We start from the raw sequence: 20,851 nt of genomic DNA, 5'->3' as shown, positions 1-20,851 counted from the left end.
AAAACTTAATGTATGGATTCATTTATCACTTTTACATTATGTAATGTCGTTTTCAAGAATCTAGTTAATAATATTTACATGAATAAGAAGTCTCTCTCTAAAATATTCAAAACTGTCTGTCAAATAAGCCTAACAAAGTGTTTGAAAGACAAAGCAATAGTGTCTTCCACTTGGAAGGATTTGTTTTTCTGGAGGGGGTCAGTTAATAGGAGGCATAATTAGCAAATTAGTCAGGAGTCCCAAACAGGGACAGACTTGAATGAATGCTGCTGGCCCAGCTCCCTGATTGGACAATTGTTAGGCCTTGGGAATCCCTTAAAAAAAGGGACACAAAGAGAAGAGCACTTTGTCCAGACTGCCAGGAGGGAGAAGAAGGAAAAGTACTGTACATGGAAAGCCTCACCTGGACTACAGAGAAAGAGAAAAGTTACATTCAGATGCTGTATGAACTTATTTCTTGATGCAACCTATATATATGTGTAAAAAGGATTAAAATTTGGATTGTAAGGTACCTTTCTGACAAACTGTAAGAGTCATTCATAGTGGAGAGAAGGACCTCTGACTGAGACTTCTCTCAACACATGATATTTGAATCTACTGTGTCTCAATTTTCAAAATGTAAATTAACCATTCAAATAAGACAACAAATAATAACCAGTTTCTACTAACAATCTCTTGTAAAACCCATTACATCTCCATAAGAACTTTTACATAATTTAATCTGAAAACACCAATTTATAATATTTACCTGACATAAAGCCTCTATCACAGAGCAAGCCATAGTCCTAGCTGCTTGAGATGAAGGGTTAAACATTACACTGCGAAGCCAGTTTGACTGTAAAAGTTTTAACTGCATGGCACGACGATTTGTCTTTTCCTGCCATCTTTTTCCAAATTTTTCCATTAAGTAAAGAGTACGAACTTCTTCTTTCTTTAATTTACTAATTGGAGTGCTTTCTGCTAATTTAGCTGGAGCATGCTGTTTCCAAGCTCGATAAGAATGTTTAGAATCACCCGCAAGCCATTTTGATAAATCCACACCTACTGACATACCTTTAAATAAAAAACAAAAAACAAAAATTTAAATACATTTTCCAATAAATATTAGAAATATTAAATCATTATTATATTTACCAGTTGCTTGAACTGTTGAAAGTGAATCAGTAGTTTTTTCTTTATGCTTTTTACTTATAGGTGGTTCTGGTCTAATTAACATTTGCAGAATTTTAAGACAAGGTAATGTAATACTCTCCATAACAACTGGACTTCTGCTATTAACTCCCAATAAAAACAACTGCATAACACATCTAAAAAAATTATCATTTTTATTAACAAAATTAATAAGAATTTTTAAAATTGATACAGAAAGTAAATTAAATATTTAAATTAATAATAATAATAAAAAATAGTTGGTTGGTAACGCAAAATTGTAGACTGGACTTGCTGAACTATGATGGTGCCCCATGGACAAGGGCATTTGCAAAGAAGGTAAACTGAGCACTTTCCCTCAGAATTGAGTACAAAAGTTCTACAAATTATAATTGTAAAAGTAATTGAGATATGTAAACTTACACCCTCATTTGTGGGATGTTTTATCTCTTCTTTTGTATTGATGCAATACTGTATTCCATAATCTACTTGTAAAACCCCAAAAAAATAAAATAATAAAATAAAAAATTTATTGATGTAAATCATATAATTATTTGTCTTCAAGCTTTTCTCCCCTGGAAAATTTTCTGTGGATGTTCATGTCTCTAGTCTGATATATGATACATGAAAATGAAACCCATAACAGAGATGTTTATCATCTGTGATGACTGAAGGGCAATCATTGAACTAACCCATTCCTAAACTGTTCAGGTTCAAAAATCTAATTTTACTCGTTATGATGTATATAATTTAAAAGAAATTGAAATATTAATTTGAAAAATGATAGAATTCAGTAATTATACAGTGTTCTCCAAAATAAATGTGCCATAGTAGATTGTGAGGAGAAGCTTACATGCAAAGCATCAGGGACAAGTGTATAGTGTACTGGTTACATGATGAATCATTTTGGGGCTGCATACTGTCAAACAGAAATTAAACAAACCCTAGTTGTTAAAATTTGATTGGTTTAATAAACCAAAGTTCAGCAAAAGTTGAGATATTCTCAACTCCTAATGAACTGGTAGAACACTTGACTAAAGGGCATAGACTGACAATCCGTATCCACTTTGTAGTGGTTTGTACCTAAATGTGAACCTAGCTTTAATGTCTGAATTACATTTTTGATTATTTGCATACTTATATTTCTTATGATCTATTTATGAAATTTTGAAAACACTCAAAACATATTTTTCCATACTTTTTATGTTAAAATTATAAAAGTAATATTAAAAACTAATTATAGTATTTTAATTTTATAAGTGTTTATCTAACAAAATGTTTAAAAAAAATATACTACAGTAGATCCCCCTATAAGACGGTAGATACGTTCCGTTCTTTATGAATCAATTTTGTAGGAATCATAGTTTATGGACTACGGCTGTTTGAAAGGTTTTCTTTCATAAAATTAATCGATTCTAGACTAATTTGACTCAACATTTCCAAAATACGTATATTTTTTTGAAAATAATCCGTATAAACTACGTTATAAACAAAAAATTGTAGGATTGCTTACCGAGTGTGTACCGTTCGACTACGCCCGTTGCTAAAGCTTGGTTTCGTCGCGGAACAGCGCATCAAACCGCGGCCGCGATTTCTGATATTATTTTTCTGCGAAAACTTCGTTGACCTTTGGAGACATCCTTAATATAAATAATTTTTATGGCCGTTAAATAAGAAATGTTTCTTTCACAAGAAATGTATAAAATTACAGTACTGGACAGACGATAGGTCGCCTAACTCGCCGTAGCGTGACGCTAGACGGCGAAAAATATATATTTAATTATAATAAAGTTACAATAAATTAAGTTAATATATAATTATATATACAGTACCTAATTTATATATAATTAATATATAATTATATGTACAGTACCTAATTTATATATAATTATATGAACAGACGATACTAAACTCAATTTATCCGCCTAAACGTCCGTAGCGTGGCGCTACGGACGGCGGGAAAGTAGTTCGGCTGCCCGATGACGTTTTACGTATTATAGGAGTTATTTTTACCGTTGTTTACGGATAATGCCACAATTTTTATAGGAATCATAACTATAGGAAACGCTTTTATAGGGGGATCTACTGTATTTTGATTTATAAAATTATTATTTAAAGTTCAATATACCTCAATCTTTGTTCCCAACAGGAATCTTCTTTCTGTAAACTACTAGCTAAAAGAGCAACTTCATGTCTTACAGCAGATGCAAGATCTGGACTAGTCATATGACTTTTCAAAGCAGTAATTATTTTTTCCATCAATAAACTATTTAAATCTGCAGTAGCTCGTGGATTATCACGTGTCAATAAACATAAAAGCTGTCTAACTTCATGTCTAACTTGTACTGTTCCATGACGTAAATTATATGCAACTAATTCATTAATGAGACCTTGGTTACATAAAATATGTCTGTAACGAACACTTGTGGCCAAAGCACGAAGTAAAGTAATACAATGATCTACAGCAGCACTAGCACATCCATAGCATTTTCCTGGTGCAACTCTCAAATTACTAGATCCTCCAATTTCATCAGTTATAGATTTTACTCCCATGTGTATAACATTATCTGAATTAAGCGAAGGCGTTGATGCTTTAACTCGAGCTTCTCTTTGTCGTCGTTCGTAATCTACCAACTCTTTCTGAGAAGCCAAAACCTAAAATATTCATTTGTTATAATTAGTAATAAATATTTTTAATCATAATGACTTTTAATAGATAATTAACTTTATTTATAATAAAGTTTTCATTTAACAATAATTTAACAAGATGATCTTAGTGAAATAAACACTTGAATTTTTCATTAGTTAAATTTTAAATTCATTTAATATTTCAAAAGAGTTTTAATTTTTTTTAACATATTAATGTTTACAATTAATTTCAATAATTAACAATAATAAATACAATAGTCTGGATAATAAAATATAAAAATAGTCACAAATTAGAAGAAACAACAAATATCTTCATATTTTGTCCTTTTAAACCTCACGAATGGTAGTCTTTACAGGCAGAGTCTGTATACACACAAAAATAGTGAAACCTCCATTAATGGGCACTCCCAAATAGCAAACACCTCTACTTAATGGACATTTTTACAATCCCCAGACTCTTCAAATAAGACATCTGTTATAGTCACTTCTAAATAGTGGTACACTAAATAACAGACACCGTCATCCATAATCTATCTTACAAAAACACAAAGTTCTGAAATAAATAATTATGTACAAAATATTTTAAAACTAAAACAAAGTATCGGTTCAAATAATCTTTCAGATTAAGAATTTTGACCATAGGTGTCAAATAAAGACTGGCTTACAATAAAAAGGAGAAGGCAATTCGTGAAAAGCCAAACAATATTCATTAATTGTTAGAGAAGAGTAATCTGGTTGTCAATCACAATTTATCATCATACATATTAATGTTATTAAATTTCTGTCTTAAGCTTATGGTACCAAGAAACCATAAACTTTTCCAAAGTTATTCATTCATTTGACAAGAACTGTAGCACAGTAGTAATGAAAAATAAAGTTTTAAGGTTATGACAACAGCATTTATTTGGTGAAAGATCAAAGATCATGTTATGAAAGTGATTTGCTGACTACTTTAAAGTGTAGGAAGATATTTGGTTTTCTCGAATTTATGATCTTAATAGCTTTGTGATGGCTAAAGTAATTTTTAATAAATCATTTATTGAAAAAAGCAAAAATGTTCAAAAAATTACACCTGCTTGATAATCAAAAAATAGACAAATCACTATTTTGATTTTTATTAGTTGCTTAGATCATAAATGACATTATAAATGCAAGAATACTGAAAACATTTTTTTACCCCTTGAAGTGGCTAGCAAATTGCCATTGTAACATGACATTCAAACACTCATCGCCTAAACCCTTCTGTTCATAATAACAGTTTCATTTTTCTTTTTCTTTACTTATGCTCAGGTCAATTTTGATGGATTTTGATAATTAATCAACGTTTATATTTTGTTGTTATTGTTCATCATCTCACACATTTAAAAAAATTAAAATATACAATTGCTAAAATGAGTAAAAGAGCCAACATTTTATCAGATTACACATTTTTTGGGTTTTCTCTGTCCCAAAAATATATTTAATCTAATAAAATTTTGGCTTCTTTAACTTATTTCTGCAATTGTATATTTCTACTTGTCGTTTCCTTGGAGTTGACATACTCTAAAACTAGTCTCATATTTTTAAACAACAAATTAGAAATTTTATTATAGAAATGTCTTAGAAAGAAAAATTGTAAATGAGAAATTTTAAATATTTTGAAAGAAAAGTAATAGAAAGTAAAAATATCACCATCAGTTTGATTCCTTACACAATGAATATAAAGAAAAGAAATAATCACATATTTATTATATATAAATGTATATTTTTACCTAATCTGATATGATTAGCTATTCTATTTAAATTATAATAATTTTGTTTACAAATTAAATAATGAATTTTTCTAAATGTCATATAGTAATTGATCAATTATCTGGCTTCCAGAGATCTGGAATTACCAGAAATTGGCTATTTTTAAACTTGGCAGGCTGTAGCACAACTGCTTTGTTTTGGTTTCCATGGTGTACATGTTGCATGATGCCAATTCCATTATGTTCTTTAATTTTCATCCTAAATATTACATTATACATGGATATTCTATATTTTAAGAAGATGAATAATAATCAAACAAATCCTGCTAAAAAGTATATTAATTTGTATCTGTTAGATATAGTTTTATTCTTAACTTTGTTGTTTATTTTACATTTTAAGTAAATATTTCAGAAAATTCAAAAGTCTGAAAATCTGGTCCCCAGCTTGCCAGATAATTAGTCTAATACTATATGAACTTCTTGCAAGATATGAATTGAAAATTATGAAACTTTCTGTATTATAAAAAAACAGTTAATATAAAAGATAAAGTAATTTTACAATAAAATGTATGTAAGACACATTATTATAAAGATTAAAAATATCAAAATTAATACCTTTTGTACAATTTTGCTTAGTTCATCAAATGAAGCTTTACAATCACTACAGTAACGTTGAGCTAATTGCTGAATTGCTCTATTAACACTTGATGATCCAACAGTTGGCCCAGCTGATGTTGCACCAGTACCATCATCAGCTCCTCGATCTAATAATCCATGCTCATAGATTTTTAGTAACAAAAGTTCCAAGGCTGGCTTATTAGCAATTAATTGCTTATATACGTGATCAGCTTTTTCTAATAAATTATTAATAGTTGTAATTGCTTTCTTACGGTCATCTTCGTTTTCAATAGGATCAACTGCACAGCAAGGTTTAGCTGTAAGAGTGTAATCAAATTTTGCATATTTGCAGAACCCACAGGAATTGCATAAGAAAGGATCTTTTTCATCATAATTGATTGCTCGACATTTATGACACTGAAATACATTTTCACCACAGTTACCACAGACACCTGGATTGGATGGAACAGAAGCACTGCATCGTGGACATTGTAATGTTTCAGAAGACGCCTGAATATTTTCATAGAAATCTGCATATTCTATCATCAAATTACATGCTATAATAGGTAATGGAAATTCAATTTTTAATTCAGTTTGTCCTGCTGCAAGAGTACACTTTTTTGCTTTGTGCCAAATAGACGGCTTATTTTTTAACTCAACAACAGATTGAACAGAACGATTATTGTAATAAATATTTAATGTATGAACCATTTTATTCCTTTTGATATCTCCAATTCTCAATGTAATTTTTGAAATTGTATGACTACCAATTAATTTTACAATTTGAGTTGTTGTTGTAAATCTAGAGTCTACTTTAATAGCAGATAATTTAATATTTGTATATGGTACTTCAGGATTATTACATACTAGACATGGCTCACTTTCTAAATAAAATCCATCAAATTCGACAAGACCTTGCAAAGAATTATATATATTGGAATTTGGATGATTCATTAACAATTGATTTTGTTGTTGTAAGACATCTAAAGCCTTCTCAATATACTCTTTTTCTTTTTTCTCAATTTGTGGTATTCTTAAAGTAAAATAACCTAACAAATCGACGAACTGAACTGCTTTACGGCCATATGCAGGAAGCTGTGGCCATAATTTCCAAAGCAAATCCAATAAATTTTCCTGCTGATTTGTATTTGAATTTTTATAAAGATGAAAAACAAGAGAATGTGCTTGCCATCGTACTGATGTAGAATTGGATTCTAATAGGAATGATCTTATAAATTGGCTCATTAATTTTTTATCTACAAATTTATTTACTTGTTGAGCCAATACAACACACTGAGCTGTATCATATTTGGGATTATCGTCATTGTCATCTTCAATATCTTGTTTCTCTCGCTCCTTTTTCTGTTTAGCAGGTGAACTTGTAGCTTGAGGAGTTGTTGTCCCTGCTGTTTGATTCTGAGGAAAAGCTTTCATACCACATAATGCACATTGTAGAAGTTGCAAAATTATTGGTGAAACTCCTTCATCAAGTAAAAAACTAACATGGATTAGAAAAGAAAGAATACTTTCATCTTTTTGGCAGAATTTCTGCCAGTTACAAGTGCGGGATGTGGCTATTTCTGTACAAGCCTTTAAATGTTCAATCATTGAAATAAGTGAATCATAAGGCAAACTAATTGTATTATTCATCCAGCCATGTCCATCAAAACCTCCTTGATGACATATTATTTTTACATCCTTCATATGTGATTCCAGTGCATGAAAATCTCTTAATTGGCGATATTTATCTTTAGATCCACAGATGAAAAGTAATAGTTTACGAACTTGCCTTCGAACAAAAGGTGTTTGCTGCATCATCATGTATTCACACAAATAGGAATACCAAGCCTGATTAAATACAACTGATGGTGAAGATGGATGACTACTCACTATTTTTTTTATTTGATAAGGCAGTCTTAACACCATATCAGTTAGAAGTTGTGGATAAGCTTCAAATACATCACTTGCATGACCTTTAACATACTGTCTTAAAAAGAATGGTGACATATCAGGAGGCGGTGATGAAGGATGTGGTTTTAGCAAATTTCCTGTTATACTTGCAGATTTATCATCTGCTTGTAGCTGTTTCCAATAATCTAATAGAACTTTTAATATCTGGAGACAATAATCAATAGCATTACAGTTTAAAAGAGCTAGAGCTGTTGATGAACTACAGAATGTAGATGATTCTCCAATTGATGTTTTAATGCCTCCTTTTACTCTAGACATCATAATACTTAAAAGACGCATGATTATTAATTGTACTTCACGGCTAGGCGTACGTTCTGCAATTTTTGATACGTCTTTGTTGCCAATGTCCAATTCAGTTATTATAGCAGTAAGAAGATTGTCAAGAGCAGCTCTATCTCTTTCTTCTTCACCAACAAGGTCTGAACTTAACATCAATATAACCTGAAATAAATTAAGATTATTATAAATTAATTTTTTATTATTTAAATAATTTATTTAATATAAGAATTATATATAAAATAAAAATAGTTAAATGTTAAAAATTAACATGCATTGTTATTCTAACAACTTGTGCATGTTACAAATACAAATGAATAAATTTTGATATATTAACTGACAACTTTAAATAATGTTTATTGGGATTAGAATATTTATCGAATGGCAAACATTAAAGGGAAAAAAATTATGTCAGATTCTTCCACGCTATTTTATACTGAAGTTACAATTACAGTTAATAATAATACAGTGGAACCTCGGTATACGACCTTAATCTGTTCCTGATGTTTGGACTTATACTGAATAGGACGTATACCAAACCAACCTTTCCCATAAGAAGTAATGTAAAAATGATTAATCTGTTCTCATGTAAAAAAAATGGCTGGCTTTAAACACCTTACTTTTGTGGCTAGTTCCTGCTTGATTTTTCATGAGATCAGTATGTATCTTTTTAGCTTTCTCGCAAATAATTGCTTCTGATACGCTGTCGCCAGCACACTGTTTTCCAAAGCAAAAGCAATTTCTCAAAATGATCTAATGTCTTCAATCTCTGAAATTGATTTAACCCCTTTCGCAACGTTAGCAGATTAATAATGTATTTATTTTTCATGATTGTCAATATTGTTGTTCTCAGAATATGATATGCAACAGTTAAATCTCAAACACACATGCCACCTTCATATTTCTCAACAATTTTTTTTTTTTCAGTTCCATTGCGATTCTAGTCATTTTTTTAGTTTTCTGTTGCTTTTCATTTGCCTTTTTGCAATTCATGATTAATAAAAATAATAAAATTTTACTTACAAATTAAAATCAGAAGAAATTTAACAAAGTTATAAACCATGGCACTACAAACGTCTAGTCTGTCCTAGTACACCAATAGTGCTACTTGTTCATAGATGACGTGTATAACTGAATTAAGTCGTATACTGTACAAAAATTGTACACTGAGCAAAATTTGTTTCATCCAAACAGAACATATTCTGAATTGGACATACTCTAAAGCAGACGTATACTGAGATACCACTGTATTTGACTTTTAGTTATCATTGTCTATATAAAAAAACCAACACCACTTTACCAGTGTATAAGTTTGTTAAGTGCTTTTAGTCTAAACTATACCCATCTGCATCTGAAAGTCCATTACAATTATATAACAGAATAAACTAACTGTTATATTATTTCACAAATACATTGAAAATTTCAATTTATTTGTTTCAGTTCTTATAAATTAAAATTTTCATAATCATAGTGCATGATTTAAAATTCTATAAAAATAAAATTTTTATTGATAAGAACACTTGAATATACAGTAAACCCTCAATTTAACAAACTAACTGAAAGAAGGGATGTCCACTATTGCTGAGAGTCCATTAAAATGAATATATTTTAAATGAACTTATAGATTGCAAGTATATTAAAATGTTGCTATAATGTATAAACACAAGTAAAATATTATAATTATACACATCAAGTAATTTAGTCTAATCGATTCATTGACTTATTGATACAATCTCTTTTAAGTGTGGTCTACTGCCAAATAATGAAAAGATTCTATAGTTATTCCTTTTGGAAAAAATTTTTGTCCTACATTAAATTGTTAAACTGAGGTGTTGCTGTGTATAAATATTATATATGCATTATTTTAATTAATTATACATTATACGGATATATATATAGAAATAACAACCTGCATAAATGGAATTGCTCGGACTCCTCCTACATCTCTTAATTCAGGCAAATACTGAAGCAATTTCTCAAGTAAGATAAGACGAAGAGTGTGCAATCGAAAGCTAGTATCCACATCAGCTTCCAACTCTAAACCTTCTCCTTCTTGTGGTAATGATGTGCTTGGAACACCAACTGAACTTGTCTCTGAACGAGCTCCGGTAGTAGTACTTTCTGGAACTGTATCACCATATGCACTACTTCTGCCACTTACATTATGCTCTCCCATAATAGAATCAACTCCACTACCGCCACTTTCAGAACCAGCACTGCCACCCTGAAAAAATTTATTTCAGATTTACATAACAGAACAAAAAAATGTTAAAGCTAATATATACTCAAATAGTCTATTTTTATATATTAAACGTCAAAAAAAAGTCTACATTTTAATTTACATTAAAATGAAGAAGTTAATAAATGCATTCAAGTTTTGAATGTAAATTACAAAATAATTTAACAAATAAATACTTTTGTAATCCTTTAAATTTAAAATTTACACAAAAAATTTTATCAATTATTTTAATCATTAATCAAATTTTGTAAATTCTAGAAAATAATCTGTTCAATTAATTCCAAATATATTTTTTTTAAATTGACTTCATAATTTAGTGCTTTAAGAAAAGATGAAAAATTACAATAATCTCAAATATATTTGAAATAAAACAAATCTAGCTTCAACAGATTAACAACAAATTCAATCTTCAAAGCTTTTATGACAAACATTTTTAAATAGTCTTCTTTAAATGTTTAGTTCCTAATAAAGTTCATTCTTAAAATCAATTAAACAATGAAAATATTATTACTTGAAAGGAAAAATGAAAAGAATGCTAAAGAAATGAATCCGCTGATTATAACTTTTTCTATGCTAAAATTTATTTATTTATATTCATTTTAATACTGAATAAAAACATAAGTTCTCTTAAAAAATGATTTTAGTACTGAAAACTTAGGTTTGAGTACTATGACCTGACTAACCATATTAGTCATTTATGATTATATCTAAATTAATTAATTAATTGCTCTGGAAGCAAAGATCTGATGAAGGTCAAGGTAATGTAACTGGCAATACATTTGCATGGTAAGGAGGTTTTGCAGATGCAAGTCTGCAAAACCTGCAAATCATTTTTCCCAGAATATTCTAAACTTAAATTAAAATTTAATTTATTTCCAATTATTAAATTTGTTATGAGATGGTGACCTGACCACCTACCTCTAGCCAAATTACTTTATTTCTAATTATTAAATTAGTTTTAATATAGCTTGATAAATAATCAAGCAGTTTGCTTAGCCTTATAAGACATATTTCTACATCTTCCACATGCACAATTGAATTATAATGTTCAGTACAGCTAACACACAGTATTTTAACAAAAATATTTTATAAGTATACATGTGCAATATTTAAATAAAAACGTAATTAATAAAGTTACAAAATATGAATAAAAATAATATACCATGAAAATGAAAGAAGCAAAACTGTCATAATAATACAATGACACACTTATTTAATTTTTGTCTTTTTTTGGTTGCTAAGCCTTGATTCTGGACTAATGTAGTACACAGAAACTGGTGACAACCAAGTATAGCTCACTAAACCAACATAATAATAATAAGACAATCAAACATTATCACGTTTTGATGATATGGGCCAGTTTTAGTGTCAACTACAGTAAACATTTATAAAAGTGTGAAATTCAAATGCAAAAAAACTAAGACAATGCATTTTGTTTACTCAATCCTGAAAACAATTACAATCTTTCACCAATCCTAACAATAAATTAAGTATTTGAGTTTAATAAAGCAATGATTGTACTTGTACACTCTACATATCATCCAAACAGCATTCTAGACACACTAGCATGCTTATCAGAGAACAAAGTACAATAAGTAAGATATGACAATACGTAACTTTGAACTTCTGCAAATCACAGTATAATTCATTACTGTTTCAGTTTAAATATTTTTAAGAATTGGTATTTTAAATTTATTATTATATTTTAAAATATTTATTAAATCTTACCTGTTCTGCTGGAGATGTACGAAGTGTTGATCCATCTGTAGCAGCAGTACTTCCTTCATCATCACTTGCTCCAGCAGAGGCTGTTGTATCAGAATAATGTCCACCTTCAAGTGAAGATGCATGCTGTGAACCCTGTGAACTTAGTGACAGACCCTGCAATCCCAAACTATCACTTCTTTCTGGTTGATCCTATAACAATGTATAAACAAGTTAAAACACAAATTAAATCAACTAAATACAGTTATAATTTTCATAAAAATTATTGAAATTTATTAAATATTAAAATAAAAATCTAGGGTAAGTCATATTTCAATCTGCATTTTGTATTTACAAAACAAAATATAAATATATAAAAGATCATTTTACTGTAAAGAATTTGGCATTTAAAAAAATGATGATAATTTATTTAAACAATCAAGCTGATATACTTCATACAGCTACAGAAATATAAAATTAAATAAATTTATTTGGTTCAGTAAAGTTATCAAAAATGCAATTTTTAGCTACTTTATTATCAACCAACTTTTAAATTAGGCAATAGAAATATCCAATTAACAAAATATATATACATGCATAATATGTATGGATTCAAACTTTGTCTTTATTGACATTGTGGCTCACCAATAACCATCATCAAGAAATAACAAAATAAATAAGAATCAAATAAAAATAAAGAAGAATTTAAATATATACATAAATGTAATTTAGTTCTGAGAATGAATACTTCTAATTTTATTCTTGAAAATAATATATTAAACTAGAATAAAATAAAAATTAAAATGATCTAAAGTTTCAGTATCTTCTCAGAAAAATTATATATTATTACCTGTAGACTTAGGGCAATTGCAAGTTCTACCATTGTTTCATCGTCAGCATCAGGAGGAATATCAAGAAGTGGAAATCCAGCCTGTCCAGATATTAATGCTTCTAAATTTGCTGCTGCAGCAGCACCTTCAGCAGGTAATAAAACTACTGGTTCAAGTCCTTCTACCATTTCAAACTGAGATTCTCCATCTTCTTGCATTGTAGAATCATGATGTTGAGAATCTGATGATATTGGTACTTGTATTGGTGTAGAATTTGAGACATGCGAATGTACTGATTGAGGTTGAGGATGAGAAAGTAACTTAGAATCACTGCTTTCAACATCATGACTTTCACCTATAAAATGTATAATTTGCATGAATATCTCATATTAAAATATAAATTTTGAAAATTTGATATTTAATTTTTATCATAATCAAATTTAAAACTTTTAAAACTTATGAAAGTGTACAAAATGTTTTTCCCAAGCCTGATTCAATGTTCTTATAAAATAGTGTAAGCTTTCAAATATTTTACTCTAATATAAATTAGTTGTTTATAACTTAGATTATAAATCTAACAAAACTAAACAATAAAAAATCTATATTGTAGATTTATAAAGAACATGAATTATTAAAATGAATTTCATTCAAAAGATTTATATTCAGTTTCTTATACATTCTTCAAATTTATCAAAACATGAAAAAATTTGTTATTGTGTTCAAATGATAATTTATATTACAGGCTTGTAATAAAATTTCATCAATACATTCATCAACAAAACTTAGAACTATTTATTAAAATGCCTATATTTAATGAGATTTATCATCATTAATAAATTAAAATAAAGTTTAAATTTCTCTAAATCATCAAATATAATATAAATACTAATCAACTATTTGTTTTACATAATTTATTAGTTTGATTTGAGAATTATGGAAGTTAGATCCACATAAGAAGAAGAAAAAAAGTTTATCATCACATATTTCTTTAGATTTAAATTTCAAAGCTACAAAAACAAATTTTTTATTAATGAAATTTATTAATACAAGCTGATATTTAATATTGTTTGGCACAAAATAAATTTTAAAGTCAAAATAATTTTGTGATAAATTCACTATCATGTTTATGAGACAATTTGAAGGGGGTATGGATTATATTACTAACACAAATGAATGCCTATGAAGTATATTGAGCATAAAATTATTTAAAACAATTTAAACAACAAAATAAATAAATAAATTTGCTCCAAATATTTTACTTGATATTTCAACATTTTTTAATTAATATAATATAGTATCATAATAAATAAAAAGAAATTTAGTGTTTTTAGTTATTTGTTGTTTAGATGAAGAATGTAATAACAAAAAGATGTAAAATGTTATTTAAACAACATTCTATAACAAATGTACTGATGTATTTTATTCTTCAAGAAGTTTAAACAAAGCAACAGTTGGAACTGATAATGGCTTGAAAGAAGTTAAAAACATTTTTAAAGAATTTGGTTTCCTTAAATAAAGCAGTGTGAAGTAATTAAAATTCTAAAATATTCATTTACTGAGAGCAAAGCTTACCAGGAGTGCTACAATGAGGTGGTGAAGGAATATATACTTTTCTACGTCGTAGACGTGGACGTAAAACTCTAATCAAGGCCTGCTTGGCAGCAAAGCTGGCATTAATATCTTCACAAAGTAATAATTTGACATACAGCTTTGCAGCCAAAGATACATTTTCTAAATCACAAGCTGTAAAGGCATGGAATACTTCAACGAGGGCATGAACCTAAAAATAAATAATTTATACTTATTAAAGACTAAGATATCAATTCAAATNCTTTGTACTTTGTGTCCAAATAAAAATGTTTTTCATTTTCTATATAGCTCCACATGTAAAATAATACATGGTCATTTTTTGCTTCCTTCAAATTTGAGATTTAGAGGTTTTACTGTATTTATTATTTTAATATATACATTTATGAGTTCAATAAATTGATAATTTTAAATTATCAATTTCAAAGAATAATTTAACTAAAACAAAGTTTTTTTAAATATAAACAATAAATTGTCATGTTAAAAGCATGAGAGAATATGCTTTAAATTCTTTGGCATTCAAATTCCAAAACTATTTGCTGGATTGACTTTATGCTTTGTCATCATTATGTAGTGATCTTGTTTTTTGAAATTTCCCCAAGTATATCTGTCATGAAAGGCTGCCTTCATGTTCTCTCATCTTTGCTGTGGTATCTTGTTATGGGTGGTCTCAAGGGATTTTAATTAGCTTTAGGTTGTACACTCAGGATATGCAGACAATATTGTTCTGCTTTGTGTTGGGAAATTTCCTAACACTATCAAGACTTTCTTCAAAGATGCCTATGTAATGTGCAGAGCTGCTGCTAGTTTAACAGCTTAAGCATCAGTTCTGACAAAATGGTTATTGTTCATTTTACTCACAGAAGGACTTTGAGGAATTTTTCTGTGCCCTCACAGAGTTCAATTTTTTCTTCAGTCAAATATGTTGGGGTAATGCTTGACTCTAACCTTTTATGAATTTTGCAGCTGGAGATGATGCTAGATAATGTCAGATATATCTTCTGGTTATGCAGAACTACTCTTGGTAAATTTTGATGTCTGCAACCACATGTCCTACTTTGGATTTATTTTATGATAGTTTGACCTAAAATTGCCTATGCTGCCTTAATTTGGTGGCCTAAGATACTTTGAAAGAACTGTCAAATAAACTTGCAAAGTTTGCAGCATACTATATGCCTACTATATGGGATAACTACCCAGGGTCATGTTTATAATCCTAGGTAGTTCTCGAGGTTGTATTAAACCTTTCTTCCTTTACCTATTCACACACAGAAGAAAGAAGGATCCTTTACAGGCTGAAGTGTAATGGTCAGCTTACTTTCAGAGCATGCTCTTTTGATCAATTGTCTCTACTGAGAGACATTTTGAAGGAAGACATCTTTATTAATTCTGACAAAATGTTACCTTGGTTTAAATTTGACAAGCATTATTTGGTCTACTTTCCTAGTTTCTTTGACTGGAATTAGGGGTAGGGTGACCTTTCATCCACAGGATTTAGTCTGGTACACAGATGGATCCAAAACTAATACTGGCATGGAGACTGGCATTTGTGGAAGACTTATTTTTTGCATTATGCAAATTTCCTATAGTGTTTCAAGCTGAATATTAAGATGCTAGCTATTATTTAGTGTGTCTGCACTATTTTAAATTATTATTGTTTTCTATTTTATGAAAATTTTTATAATGATATTGGTTCAAATTCCTGTTAAAGTGAATCTCAGTAAAAAATTTATTATTAAAACTAAATGAATTAGAATAAAGTAAGAGAGTTATCTGAATTAAAAATTTTGATATATTATTTTAAATGTTTTAAAATATATTTTACCTCCTTCACTAGTTTCATCTACTAATGTTTGATCCTGTGATTCTGCAAATCTGACTAAATTTGATGGACGAGAAACAGCAACACCTCTAGCTATTGAGATCAAGCGATAAAAGGCTTCACCATCCATTTCTTCAGAAGGTTTTCCTTCACAATTAAGACATTGTAATACATAATTCAAAAGAGCTTGATCCTAAACAAAGTAAAAGTATGATTTGATCTATATACATGCCATTTTAAAAACTTATGAATATCTAAAGTCCATTTTATATTATAGAAAAGATTTTACTTCTATACAATATATAAAAATAAATTGATTCATTAGTTTACCATTTGTTTTCATAAAAGATAAGATGGAAAAAATCATTTACTTGTAGAGTTAGCAATGGAAAAAATTATATTAAGAGTTTTAAACACCAATAAAATGTCTAAAGTTTTTTCAGATATTAGCAATATAAATATTAATGAATTAAACTCATAAAATTAAATTGCTTAAAATACTTGAATTATCAACCAACGAGTAATGAATATTTCATTAATTACATAATATACAATGAGTAATTTTATAGTAGAGATGGTAATGCATCAGTAGAATACCTTCATATTTCAACAGCAAATATGAAATCAAAAGAAACATTTTTGGTTAGTTTATAAATCTTCAAATTTGTTATTCCTTCTTTTTGTTGTGTTTAGCCCATAAAATATTAGGCTTTATTATTAATTAAAATTTACAATTACAGTCTTAATAATTTCATGTTAAGCTTATTATATGTAGACAGCCTTTTTAAATTACTATTTTATATTATATTTGCCAAGATGCATTTTGGACCAATAGAAAAAAGCCAACTGAAGAGGGACCTTTGGTCTGAAATGACCAAAAGTCCCTCTTCAGTTTGGCTTTTTTAAAATTAAAATTTGAATATTTCAAAACAACTTTTTAAATGGTTTTTAAAAACATTGCTTACATGTTTCGATGTATCTGAAATAGTGATGGGACGATTAATCAGAATCAGAAAAATTGGACATTTTCTGGGTATCAGAACCGAGAAAATCTTGTCTGGATTCCTGATTCTTAAAAATGATTCTTCCACATTTAACAAGAAAAGGAATTATTTGTTTCAGTCAAAGATTAAATTTTTTAAAATTACAATATTAACAATCAAATATTAGTTTATTGGAAACTTTCATGTTGATAAAGCCCATGTGTGATGCCCCATATGTGAGATGATGTTTGTCACGGCAGAGTTTTCTTTTGTGAAGTCAGAGCAATGAGAGATTGCACTTAGCTGGTACTAATTGTCCTGTCCCCATTTTAGGGGAGATATGACTTGGGTTGCCATCTGGCCAGCATTGGACTGGCTTCACTAACAATCTGTATTCATATATATATATATATTACATTTTGCTTTTAATATATATATTAAAAGCAAAATGTTCTGTCATCACTACACAAATAACAAATTTTTAAAATTTGAATATTTCAAAACAAATTTTTAAATGGTTTTTAAAAACATTGTTTGATTTTAATTTTAATTAATTTGATTTTACTTTTGGTTTCAGTATAAAGACCAGAGTTTTAATTATTATTTTTAATAATTTTTATTTATTTAATTTTGCCTGCATTTTTTAACCCTTAATTACAACTTTTTTAATTGCAATTCTTTTTTTTTGCAACATAACTATAGAAATTGTTTTAGTGCTGTTTCACACAAAACTTAATCAAATTTAAATTAATTTTAATTTTTTTGGTAATTCCATAAATTTTTTGTTTCATAAATTTGTCTGCTTTTTAAAAATTTTAATTATATGCACGTTAACATTGATTGAATTATCACACTATCAAGTTTCAAATCAAGGCCAGCAGTTGCAAAAATATTTACCTGTAAGTGTCAGCAAAACAATTAAAATGTAAACAAAATTATACTTTAATTGAAAAATATTATATAAAATTATTTTTAATATTTAGTATGTTTACTTATAATGATAAAATGGCTTTCTCATTTATAATTATGGAAAAATTTTCATAATTTTGTTTTTATTATGATTCACAGGTGATGCCTTAATATGTTAAATTTTCAAATGCAATTTGCACAATTCTGAATAAAAATACTTGATCATGCTAAGTTTAATGCTGTTTTGAGTTTTAAAAATTGATTTTTCAAGACAAGTCAGTCTAGATATTTGGGGCTTAAGTGAATGAATTCAAAAATCAGTTAACTCATGACTATATTTCTTTGGCTGAATAAAAAGGAATTAACTGTAATTTCTTTGAGGACAGTGTTGCAATAATAACTTTATTCAAAATAAGATTACAAATTTATTGATATTATGTAATACACAATAAAAGCATGCATATCCACATATAAATGGAAAGTTTTCATTTTCTTTCAAAAGATTGATTATGGATTTTCCAATTGTTTTCCATTCTTAAGCTTGATGTTTATTAATTAATGAATGTACCATGCTTGCAATGTAAATTGTTAATTTTTATAAATTAAAATAAATTTTAGAAAGTATTCAAAAGAACTGGAATCAGGAATCATATTGGAATTGGGAGTTTTTGGCAGAACTGGAATCCAGAGAAATTTTGGTATTGTCCCATCACTAATCTGAATTATTATTATTATTATTATTTTTTTTTTTTTTATTTTTTTTAATGTAAGTTGAAGATAACTTTTTTCTAAAATAAATTTTTTGAAAGAAAATTCATTTAAATATTTATGAAAAGAAAAATGTTTGTATTTTATGAATAAACATTAAAAATAATTTAAAATTACAAAATAAACAGTTTTTTTAAGCAATCTCAGAGAAAAATTTGTTTTAAGAATGAAACACAGTAAGTTAAATTTTTATTAAATAGTTATATATAAAGTTAAAGTTTATTAATAAATTTAAAAAAGTGAAAAAAATATATGTAAAGCTTATAGAATATAATCAGCTTTTCTAAATAAACTATGTTCTTAGAATTAGACTTATATAAAAATTACATAATTTTAATTACTGTACTTACTTTATGGTTACTATATGCAGTCCTATTATTATGAAGAACAGCAAGTAATGCTTTCACATGCTGATGTACTGCAGGAGGCGTAGGAAGGGTCAACATTTGAGTAGCCATTTCAAGAGCTGCAGTCTTTAAATTATCCTTCTCTTCTGTCAATGCTCTTACAGAAAAGCATCCATCTAATAATTCCATACTACTTCCTACTAATCTAAAATAAAAATTTCATGAATTATAGCAAATTATTACTATTTGAATTTTCTTGGCTAATCATTTATGTATATAATATATTTTAAAATGTCAACATAAACCTGAGAAATTTAAAAACTCAAATGTTCAGAAAATCAGAATAATGCATTAAGCAAAATAACTTAAAAGCAACATGCCATGAATAATTAATATTTACAAACTGTCAATTTTAATTGAGGTAACACCAGATGAGAAATACAAACAATTCAAACTAAATGCATTTGTTATATTGGTATTATAACAGTTTCAAAATTATAGTATATATGTTACCGGCCAAACCCAATTTCAGGCCAAACTAGTTTATCCTACGCGTGTCAGGATATACTAGTTTAGCCTAGGACAATCTAGTTTGACCTAAATACTTTATGCTTAACTAGTTTGTCCTAGCCAAACTGATTCAGAATTATTATTTAAGTCAGGCCTGGACAACCCAAATTGTTTTGCAGGCCACTTTAATCACGCGTAACATTACAATGGGCCACAATTTAGGTAAACATGCTTTTAAAAAAGTAAAACAAATACAAAATGAATAAGATTACATTGTTATACCAAGAGTTCATACTTGCACTTGCACATTATAACAATGAAACATGCAAATTTTCATTTATTTAATTGTTTTGGTATACACAAAATGGAAAATGAAAGTTTTAATAGATATATAATGTTGCTTAGCATGCCACACAATTTAATGTGATGGGTCGTGCGTTGGCCAGGCCTGATTTAAGTATATTAATGGTTAAAATAACCCTTAATTACAACTTTTTTAATTGCAATTCTTTTTTTTTGCAACATAACTATAGAAATTGTTTTAGTGCTGTTTCACACAAAACTTAATCAAATTTAAATTAATTTTAATTTTTTTGGTAATTCCATAAATTTTTTGTTTCATAAATTTGTCTGCTTTTTAAAAATTTTAATTATATGCACGTTAACATTGATTGAATTATCACACTATCAAGTTTCAAATCAAGGCCAGCAGTTGCAAAAATATTTACCTGTAAGTGTCAGCAAAACAATTAAAATGTA

General features: G+C 28.1%; 2 protein-coding genes across 2 annotated transcripts in view; both read right to left on the bottom strand.

Annotated features, from left to right (window-relative positions):
• The window catches only part of LOC111625635 (E3 ubiquitin-protein ligase UBR4-like), a gene marked incomplete at its 3' end in the record, with an annotated part of 184,449 nt that overhangs the window by 24,213 nt on the left and 139,385 nt on the right, over positions 1 to 20,851 (bottom strand). Inside the window, exons 53-60 of the mRNA XM_023368838.1 lie at positions 14,739 to 14,946; positions 13,187 to 13,521; positions 12,361 to 12,549; positions 10,303 to 10,617; positions 6,144 to 8,558; positions 3,278 to 3,804; positions 1,135 to 1,307; positions 749 to 1,053 (exon numbers count right to left, since the gene is read on the bottom strand). Coding sequence (XP_023224606.1) covers positions 749 to 1,053; positions 1,135 to 1,307; positions 3,278 to 3,804; positions 6,144 to 8,558; positions 10,303 to 10,617; positions 12,361 to 12,549; positions 13,187 to 13,521; positions 14,739 to 14,946 — 4,467 coding nt within the window. The remainder of the gene's footprint in view (positions 1 to 748; positions 1,054 to 1,134; positions 1,308 to 3,277; positions 3,805 to 6,143; positions 8,559 to 10,302; positions 10,618 to 12,360; positions 12,550 to 13,186; positions 13,522 to 14,738; positions 14,947 to 20,851) is intronic.
• On the bottom strand, positions 15,967 to 19,825 carry LOC111625631 (E3 ubiquitin-protein ligase UBR4-like). The gene is made up of 2 exons (XM_023368835.1): positions 19,586 to 19,825; positions 15,967 to 16,768 (listed from the first exon to the last, which is right to left on the bottom strand). Exons 1-2 carry the CDS (start codon positions 19,769 to 19,771, stop codon positions 16,532 to 16,534), a joined length of 423 nt encoding a protein of 140 aa, XP_023224603.1. The 5' UTR covers positions 19,772 to 19,825; the 3' UTR covers positions 15,967 to 16,531.

This window comes from Centruroides sculpturatus, unplaced genomic scaffold (genome assembly GCF_000671375.1).
Source record: "Centruroides sculpturatus isolate CEXI.00-Female unplaced genomic scaffold, Cexi_2.0 scaffold356, whole genome shotgun sequence".
Lineage (NCBI taxonomy): Eukaryota > Metazoa > Arthropoda > Arachnida > Scorpiones > Buthidae > Centruroides > Centruroides sculpturatus.
Note: the sequence above shows the minus strand (reverse complement) of the source record. Positions and strands in the feature narration are given on the sequence as shown.